This window comes from Plecotus auritus (genome assembly GCF_963455305.1).
Source record: "Plecotus auritus genome assembly, chromosome: 5".
Classification (NCBI taxonomy): domain Eukaryota; kingdom Metazoa; phylum Chordata; class Mammalia; order Chiroptera; family Vespertilionidae; genus Plecotus; species Plecotus auritus.
Window position 1 is genome coordinate 80,922,405 of NC_137776.1, and position 10,805 is coordinate 80,933,209.

Below are 10,805 nucleotides of genomic sequence, written 5' to 3' on the forward strand. Positions count from 1 at the left end.
ACCATGACCTCCTGGTTTATCAGTCCATGCTCAACCACTGAGACACACCAGCCAGGTTGAACAGTCAGTTCAGATGGCAGGTATATGAACTTGGGGGCTGAAAAAAGACCAGGTGTCTAAGGGTTTATATGATCAGCCAATAGTGTCCTCTCCCTAGGAGGGACTCTCTTTCACTTATTTTGCCCACGGTCCTGGGAAAGGGAAGAGGAGGGTCAAATGGTGACTTATTTCAGGTTCCATATCTCTTGGTCTATGCCTCTCAGCCTAATTATTGCCACTGTCAATCTCCAATGTTCCTCTTTGGGCTTTAGCTTTGCTATTTTACCTGAAATGCTGCCTTTGCTCAAAAGGTATATCCTGTTGCCATATTCCACATGAGTCGAAAGAAGATTCATCTAGCAGAATTTTCTTAAGTTTGCCTTTCTTCTCCACAATTTGAGTTGCTTTGCCAAGAAGGCAGACTTTACTATTGTAAAAAAATTTTTTAAATGGTATATATAAAAAAATTGAAAGAAAAAATTAATGTACTGTATTTGAGGAGGTAGGATTATGTGTGATTAAAGTAAATTCTTCTTTCCTGTATTTTCTAGTTGTTATGGTATGTTTTACTTTTATAAGGAGAAAATAAATCTGTTTTAAAGGCAACCCCCCAAACAAACAAAGATACAACCTCAGCCCTAGCTGGTTTCGCTCAGGGGATAGAGCATCGGCCTGGGGATTGAAAGGTCCCGGATTCGATTCCAGTCAAGCGCACATGGCGGGTTGTGAGCTTGATCCCCAGTAGGGGTGTGCGGGAGGCAGCCAATCAATGATTCTCTCTCATCATTGATGTTTCTATCTCTCTCTCCCTCTCCCTTCCTCTCTGAAATCAATGAAAATATATTTAAAAAAAGATACAACCTCAGATAATCACATTAGTTGACATATTAAATTATATAGTATTTACTATCTAAGTGCTACTGATATTTGTATGTGGAAAATAAAGATTTGGGTCTTGGCATACTTAATATTGGATTGTTAATTTCTGAAGCAACTGGTCAATAGATTCAGTTGCTTCAGAGGTCATTAACAAAGGGGATGATTTTGCCTTCTCATCTACTCTGCCAGATCTAGTTCAGACTGTTTAAGTATGGTTAAAGGTGAAGGAGAGTTTCAGAAACAGTTGCATTAAATCTTTTTGGGGGTTAGAATATGTTCTATGAAGCGCTCATCCCTTCCTACTCCAAACACCTCTGCAATGCACTGAATGTTTATGTCTCCCCCAAATTCCTGTGTTGAATATGGGGGAGACAATTCCCAAGGTAACAGTATGAGGAAGTGGGGTCTTTTGGAGGAGATTAGGTCATGAGGGAAGAGCCCTCATGAATTGGATTAGTGCTCTTATAAAAGAGACCACCAGAGAGATCCCTTAGCCATGTGAAGACACAGGGAAAAGGCACAGTCTATAAACCAGGAAACAGGTTATCACTGGACAATGAATCTGTTGGTGCCTTAATCTTGAAATTCTCAGATTCCAGAACTGTGAGAAAGAAAAGTTTTGTTGATATATATATATATATATATATATATATATATATATATATATATATATATATATATATATATATATATCTCCACCTTTAACCTGGACACCTTGTATACAAGGGGGTATATTTTGTGTCATGGGTGAAGCAATGGCTTTTTTCTATATACTGAGTATCTTTATAATAATTTTTACATTCAAGGCAGGAAAATGCACCAGGTTTGACCCACACTGAGTAGGAAGCTGTCAGGGCCTGCTCAATGAGGAATCTTTCTAAGGCTGTCACAGTTAAAAAAAAAAAAAAAAAAAAAAAAGCACCATTTAACATTTGATGCTTTGTATAACTGGCACCTCACCCAGGAGGCAAATTCTACTCCCATTAGGACAGGTACCTAAACTGTTTTCCAGCAGTGAAATGAAATGTCTGACTATTCGTTCCAGTAATTACAACAAACAAACAACAACCCAATAACTGGTCAAGAAGTATATAATTTTGGAGTATACTTTCTAAAGAGCAAGACATTAAAAGTTGCAATAAGGTTACTGAACTTTTTCAAATGACCTAAGACCATGGGCTCTATACTGCTTAAAGTTACTATAATCATTAGCAAAACTAGAAATATTCAGTTGGAAAGCACCAAAAACAAATAAAATAGCCACACCATTCAACTAATCCAATTAAAGATAAGAACCTTACTATTGTCTTTTTAAGACAAAATCATTAGTAAACTAACTTATTAGCCACATAAAAGATCATCTAATTAAGGACATGCCTCACTTTATGCACACTTTAATAAAATGTACATCTTAAAGAAATGTTCAAGATGCTCAAATTCCTCAAAACTGGTGTTTAAACATTCAGGCTGCTGAGTATCAGCTGTTACAGTGTCACTCAGAGAAGTGGCACGATGCTTCGGGTTTATTATGTAATTATTCAGTCATAGGAAAGGGAGGAACAGAGTCCTGACAGTTTCAAAAGTATAGTTTGAAGACTGTCAAGTATGAGAAAAAAATCCAATGATCTGGAAAAGAGGATAAGGTGGAAGATTAGGAAGAGTGAAATAAGAGTCCTAGAGAGTGAAAAGTACCATTACATTTAAAATGTACTACAAGAAGAGTATTCCCAATATTAGGACATTCAACATATGACCAACTTGGCTACTATATCTAAATTATTCTTTCTTCAATAAAAAGTGTGTTTCAGTATATCAGAATTAAAAAATATCCTTCTTGTCATATATTTGGATTTAATCTATAAGTTAGAGGAAAACAATATCTTTATAGAAATTTATGTCAATATTGTGGGAAAACATCTGTTTTATAAAGCAAGAAATGCCAATTTAAGAGGTACCAACAGAATAAACATCCAAATCTCAATATAGGTGTCATTTAACAATGCCATTCTCTTTGTTAAAGGACTATATGTTGCCATATTATCCCATTTCTTCTAGCACTTTCAGAGGAAAGCACAGTCGATTCTGCAAGCTGAGAGAACTAGGACAATATAAATTGATGGCTCAGGCACATCCTAGAGCAGTGGTTCTCAACCTTTCTAATGCCGCGACCCTTTAATACAGTTCATGTTGTGGTGACCCCCAACCATAAAATTATTTTCGTTGCTACTTCATAACTGTAATTTTGCTACTGTTATGAATCGTAATGTAAATATCTGTGTTTTCCGATGGTCTTAGGCGACCCTGCTAGTGGTTGAGACCCACAGGTTGAGAACTGCTAGCAGGGTCGCCTAAGACCATCGGAAAACACAGATTTTTACATTACGATTCATAACAGTAGCAAAATTACAGTTATGAAGTAGCAACGAAAATAATTTTATGGTTGGGAGTCACCACAACATGAGGAACTGTATTAAAGGGTCTTGGCATTAGGAAGGTTGAGAACCACTGTCCTAGAGGGTTCAAAGAATATTCTATTTTTAACTCTCTTTCACTTCAACAGAGAAGTGAGCAAGGAAATAGCGTGTTCAGCAGAAAAGTACTGCCTAGGCTGTAACAGGCTAGTTTTATTTTATATAGGTGACCTGAACTAGCATTTGTGTTAAAGGAAAGCATTCTTAATATGGATTAGATATAATTAGAAAGATAAAAAGAATTGAAGAACTACTTAGTCAGAATAGCCATAAACCTAAGGTTTATTAAATTTTATGATGAAATATTTTTGAAACTAAACTTGTATAGCTGAAGCAATGTGAGGGTAATTTTTTTGAGGAGCCATTTTGCCAACTTTAAATTTATTGGCAAGTAGGTATTTACAGGACAATTTAGAAGAACTGCTTCCAAATAATCAAATCCTCAAGTTTTTGAGGGTTCATGATCTGTATTATGTCTGTGGCACTATCTTAGTGAGCAGGCAAGTTGAACTAGCCCCTTAGGTGAATTTGGAGGAAGACACACATGACAGCAAACCTTCACTATTCTTTCTCCTCTATATCACCCTTTGGACTCCTGCCTCTGTGCCTGAAGTAAACATAAATACAAACACCAAAAAAAAAAAAAAAAAAAAAAAAAATCTAATAAAAACAGCCACAGAGATTACAGCTCACAGCTATAATGACAGTCCTATGGAAGAATCTATACAACTCAAGAAAATCTATGGGTACTTACCAGATACATTTGGCTCCAGATTTCAGTGGCGGCAGGTTAATGGAGAAGGGAAAAGGGAAATAGGTGGATTGGTAGGTATTATACAATGTCTGAATCTGTGCTGGTCATACAATACTAAGAAATGCTCACAGAATCAATGGAAAAACAATAGCCAAGACTACCAAATGTAATAATATAAATACAAAATTTCTATTCCTATTATTCCCATCAAAAGTTGTCAGTAAAAAAAATGATTTTGTGCCCAGAGTCCCTACTTGCCATAGCCAAGTCTTTATTATTAGCACCCCTCCCCTGCTTAACCAACAGGACCCTTTCTTCCTTGCATGCCTCTCACATTCTAGTTAATTTAAATTTGCATCTTGTAATACTGCCAGTATTCTGTGCATCTTAAAGACTGTTTATCCTAAAATGTTCCTTCTACACCAAGCATGTCAAACTCAAAGGCTAACATGGGCTAAATAAATAAACAAGGCATGCGGCCCGTGGGCCCCGAGTTTGACATGCTTGTTCTACACAGTGCAGTTCATCAGGACCCTACTATAGTCTGCAGGTAATAAAACTTAATCAGTTTGGAACCACATGGTTCTGTGTTATGTGAAAAGCTGAAACTGAAGATATAATGCATTTATATTCTTTGAATTTATCAACTGGTTGCAAAACTAAAATGATATTTAGTTTTACAGAGTCATTTTGCTTCCCATATGCATACAATATCACAGTTTAGAAAAAACACACAAATGGAATTATATCCCTGGTCAGAGCCCAAGTAGCTTCAAATGATTTTAGGTATCTTATTTTATGGCATGCTTTAATGCATAATAATCCTAAAAAGTTATAAAGCAATAGGAAAAGAGACATATTTGACTTTTGCTAATGAGTTTGGCATACTTAAGAAATTAAACTTAAAAAAAATTTTTTTTATTGATTTCAGAGAGGAAAGTAAGAGGGAAAGAGAGATAGAAACATCAATGATGAGAGAGAATTGTTAATTGCTGCCTCCTCCACCAGGGATTGAGCCCACAACCCAGGAAGTACCCTGACTGGGAATAAAACGGTGACCTCCTGGTTCAGACATCGACAGTCAACCAACTGAGCCACACTGGCTGGGCAAGACATTAAACTTTTAAGAAAAGCTCCAACCAAAATGAATCTGCCACACAAATCTGCTTTGGAAAAGAAATTTAAGCAATAGCTTTCACAGATTTTTAATTAAGCCAAGGTTGTCATTTAAATTCAAGTCCCTATTGCTGAGTATGATGCATGATTAACCGGTATTACAATTACAGGAAAATATAAGCAAATGTTAATACCTTAATACAGCAATAAAAAAAAAAAAGAAAAATATAAAAAAGCAGTGGAAACCTGAGTAAAAAGAAGCCAGGAAGCAGCTGAAAAAGAGACCGGTTCACTGTGAGAAATGTAAACCTCTCAGACAGTGTTACGGCCCCGAATCCAACAGCTCAGGAACAAGGCCAATTATTGCAAAATATTAAACATATATGGTGAAGCTGCAAACTTTTCAAAAGAGTCATAAGAATGAAAGCAGCTAGAAAGAAAACAGCCAGGGCCTCACAAACCTAAAATCTTTGCTATAATCACTACCTGCAGAAGAAGGTTTCTTTATAAGTAGAAAGCAAGCTTCTTAAATGTATTATACTTTACAGTTTCCAAGCTGTAAATTTTATGATAAAGACTTAGGATAACAAATCCTTATTGTAACTGGCAAGTAACCAGATCTTTTGAAACTGTTGCTTATATGACTCAGTTCTTCATAGTAAGTCACTTGCAAACCAAGTCTTCGATATTCCTACCTTTCTGAACTAGAAAAGACTCATAAGATAGACACACAGAATCATGGAATTTTAGGGTACACATAGGCTTCAATAGAAAACACAGTAAAACTCCCTTACTTGGAAAACGAGTAAATTGAAACCCAGAGGCTTTAGGTGATACACCTAAAAGGAGTTAAAAATAAATGAGGGCTGCCAGGATTGACTATTTTGTATTCTTTCACGTCATATACTACATTGTCCAAAGCCTTATGTAGCCAGAATTTCTTCTGCTTCTGTTGATAGAGGTTGACTACCTTGTTTTGAATGACCAGAGTAGTTCCAAGTTCATAACGAAAGATTTGTTTATTCATTGGTAGTGTCAGTACTAATTTCAATTCAGTTCCCATAACAGACTGGTGGTTTACTGACAAGGAGACCAATAACTGCTGTGGTCCTCTGGCACACACATGGATAAAAGACCAAAGCATTTAATCGTTTCTCTGTCTCCAAAAGGGAAAATAGTGAAAATCCTATAATTCATTGCCCATACCCTACTTGGTCTAAGAATAGTTGATTCAATTGTTAATTTATGGCAAAAATTTCTTTAAAGTTATATACAAACATTTAAAAATTATTTATTTGTGCCTCAGTGAAGAAAAATTGTTCCAAATCTATCAATGCTTTTATTATTTGGATGAATAATTAATTCACCCTTTCAGGCAATAAAAGAAAACAAAATGCTTAACTAAATGTTTGAAGAAAAAAATGTTCAGATGTGACAGTTTTTAATTTTAATTAGTTAGGGATGATAGGATGTAGGGAAATACAAGGAAAAAAATAAAAAAAAGAAAGTCTGATGCTTACATATAAAAATGTAAATTATTGAGACAGAAATTGCTATAAATCTGTGAAAAAAATCAGAAACAAAAAACTGCCTGTCCATTTCCCAATGCATTTTACTTTTCTATTAGGATACCTACAAACATAAATGCATATTTTCTATAAGTTTTGACTAAAAAATAAGCATTAGCTAACTAAAAAAGTCTTTAGATTATAACTTTTAAAAATATTAAAATCCTACAAATTCTATAAAAAGGTTCAATATAATTACTAACACAATACTTGGCACTACCAAACTTTTCTTTCAAGGGAAATTTCTATTGTACTTATTGGCATAACAAAATTTCTTTCCCTTTCAGATAAGGATTTTTTGAGGATTTATTTCTCTTTTCTTCTTCGAAATAAATGAGATTCAACTAACTTAAGCTGTAAATTAAGAGGACACTACATAAAATAACTGGGAGGACCAACTCTAGTTATAAAGTGTTATATTATGACCAAACACAATGTCAAAAACTATTCAGACATACACTGAGTAGCCAGATTATTATGATCTCTGAATGCACAATAATCTGGCCACTGAGTGTATATATATAATACATTAGAGGCCCCAGTGCATGAATTTGTGCATGGGTGGGGTCCGGCCAGCCTGGCCAGGGGGAGGGGACATGGGGGGTTGGCCGGCCTGCCTGCTGGTCGAACTCCTGGTCGAGGGGACAATTTGCATATTAGACTTTTATTATATAGGATATACACTGAGTGGCCAGATTATTATGCGTTTGGAGATCATGATAATCTGGCCACTCAGTGTATTCTCTCTTGTGCCTATATTATCCAGCTGCAATCTAATTTACTTACTGTTTTCTTCCTTCTCACCATAACTAGCATTAGAAAAAAACCCCAAATTAAAATATGACTGATGATAAACACATGCTGTCATACACATATTTGGCCTTCAATTAGGAATGTCATTTTCAGTTGTTTTCCATTAAGTGGGAATATTTCTTGCAGGGATGCATTTGTATAAGCTCACTGGTCCCATCTGTGACTAAAAGTTTTAATTTTGTAGGCAATTTGACAAAAATTTAGTCATGAAAAAGAAGAAACTAATTAGCTCACACAAATGCAGAACAAAGGATCTTTGATTGCCTCATTAATAGGGTGTACTAACAAACTGTTTATTAGTCACACACAAGGTGCTTGAATGGAGGATGTGAAGGTAAATTTCTTTTTTTATTATCCTGGCATCAGCTATAATCAGTATTATAATTTTCAGAGAAAAAAAAATCAAGACCAAAACAACATAAGTCAGTCACTGAGTTTCTAAGAAAACTTGGAAACTAGTTTCTATAAGAACAAAACAATAATGTATTAAACCTAATGAGCAGTTTCACAACCAATGTTTCTATGTATAAAGAACAATTTTTGATGCCTTTAAAAATGACAGCATATATTAGTTTACATTGTAAGTGGACTGTATTTATTAACCTTCAGGAACTAAAGAGTCATATTGGAGACAGAGGGCAAATTCGAAGTTGGCTAAAAGGACCAATACTTGTACGCAACATCCTTTAGAAGAATATCTGTCACACACACAGTTCAGGGATAGTAACACACAAAAAGGAAGAACCTACATACGAAGTATAAGACAACTCCTAGGAGCAACAGATTAAGGACTGGAACTTCTGTAGGGATAATAAGTATGAGGCCTGTCTTGTAAAGGAAGTTGGTAAGTCAAAATGATCATTGAAGATTGCACAAGTGATGAGAAGCAAAAACACTTCTCTTCAGATTGTGTAGCGCAGGAGTCTTCCTTCAGAAACTGCAGTTCCCTTCAAGAGCTCTAAACAATATCAAGAGCAAAAAACTGCCTAAGTGGAGGTGAGGGATTATGTGGCCTCACTGAGTCACACTGAAAGTCTGAGAACCTCCAATGAGCCAAACAGCCAAAAAGGTTCCAAAGAAACCAATAAAAATTCTACTTCAATACCTAGAATTATGAAAAGCTGAAAAAACAAAAAAAACCCTTATTCAACATCCAGGGCAGAAGTATACATCTAGGTGGGAAGCGTGTAGAGAAATGAGTTCAGTAAAATAAGATAGTTTTATATATTGAGATCAATTGTTTTCATTGAATGCTTAAAAAAAAATCTTTTGAGTTTTAATATATTTGATATGCTTAGTATTAGATTGCATTTGATTTTAAAAGACCTTTCACTATACAACCAGCAAACTGAAAAACAAAACACAAACACAGATATTTAAGACTATCATTTGTTTTAGAAGCATTCCTACTGACACTGAGACATAAAAATTTTTCACTCGGCTAGAGTTCTCAATCAAATTTAGGTTCAGGAGACATTTTAACTTGCCTAGCCTCTCTATTGTTGTTACCATCAGTGGGTTACCAGGCTGCAAAGAAGGCTTCAACTACAATGGCAGTGAGCACCAGGAAGCTGCTCACCATACTGCTCAGCCTGATACAACCTGCTCATCATGGCTCCCTACCCTTTAGCATAAAAACCTAACCATGTGGTATTTGCTAGCAGGTGCTAAGATTTTCCCACTCTTTTACATCACAGGTTTGCATATTCATATGTATGTATATATCTGAGACCCTTGATAGACTGAGTGTGGCAGTATCTTATAAGTAAGACTTGAAATAAAGCAGGATGAAAAAAAGCAGTACCTGAGCACTAAGAATTAATGACAGAAATACTACTCACCTGTCTGCTGTGTGGTCTGTAGCAGTGGATGGTTTAGATGTGAATTGTAATGGACAGAAGGGATTGGGCGATACTGAGGTTGACTGGAGTGATAGTGGCCTGGAGCACAATAACAGGCTGGCATCTAGGATAAGTATCGAGAAAAAAAAAATCAATTTTACTTGCAATAAAATCTTTTTCTGTGATGCGCATCGGAGTATAATTAAGTAATAATTCCTTTCAACACCAATCATCTGAAAACTGTTTTTCTTAGCTTCAACTGAAAAATTTTTAAAAAATTTCAAACATACAATATAAATACTTCCACCAATCAGATTTAGTAGTTCTTAAATTTTTTTTGGTCATATTTGTTTCAGATTCTCCTCTCTTTTACAAGACCAAACACTACTGATATAGTTGAAGGATCACTCCAATATTGTCTGGCTGCACATTCCACAAAAAAACCATTATCCTATAGTTAGAATATATTATTCCTATAAATGTTTTAAAATGTCTAATATCTCTCTCTCTATATATCTGTTACCCCATGTCTAAATTGTTGAGAATTTAACAAATTTACATTTATGGTACTCTACTAATAAACTTCATGCAACTTATTTTGCAATTAATATTGTTTATGAGACTTTTCTTGGTTTAAACGTACCGCTAGCTCATTCAAGTTAAATGCTGAATAGCAATCATATATAAATAAGACACTTTATCCATTCCCACATTAATGCACAGTTGAACTGGTCCCATTCCTTAACTTTTCTTATGCAAATTAAAATACCAATACAATTTTATTTGTCAACTAGAGGCTTGGTGCATGAAATTCACACATGGGGGGTAGAGGGTGGGGTGGGGTCCCTCAGCCAGCCTGGCCTGCACCCTCTCGCAATCCGGGACCCCTTGGCCGATCCTGCAAGGAACCCTGAGGGATTGGGCCTAAACCAGCAATCGGACATCCCTCTCGCAATCCGAGACCGCTGGATCCTAACCACTTACCTGCCTGCCTGCCTGATCGTCCCTAACCCCTCTGCCTGCTGGCCTGATTGCCCCTAACCGCCTCTGCCTGCCAGCCTGATCACCCCTAACTACCTCTGCCTTGGCCCCTGCCACTGTGGCTTTGTCTGGAAGGAGGACCGGACGACCAGAAGATGTCCGGTCGACCTGGTCTAATTAGCATATTACCCTTTTATTAGTATAGATTATGCCTTAATAAAGGTGGAAAAAATGCCAGTAAGACTAACTTGATTTACTTTTCCTTTCAGAGCTATTTATATCTGCTTTGAATTTCTCTTAAAGTAATCTCATCTAGTTTGGGGTGAAGAATAATCCAGTGATG

The 10,805-nt window shown here is 36.0% G+C and overlaps 1 protein-coding gene across 4 annotated transcripts in view; it reads right to left on the minus strand.

Annotated features, from left to right (window-relative positions):
• Positions 1-10,805, minus strand: part of R3HDM1 (R3H domain containing 1) — a 145,084-nt gene that overhangs the window by 60,622 nt on the left and 73,657 nt on the right. For all 4 annotated transcript variants that reach the window (XM_080667247.1, XM_080667245.1, XM_080667246.1 and 1 more), the window contains one exon: positions 9,482-9,605. In XM_080667247.1, the coding sequence (XP_080523373.1) occupies positions 9,482-9,605 (124 nt within the window). The remainder of the gene's footprint in view (positions 1-9,481; positions 9,606-10,805) is intronic.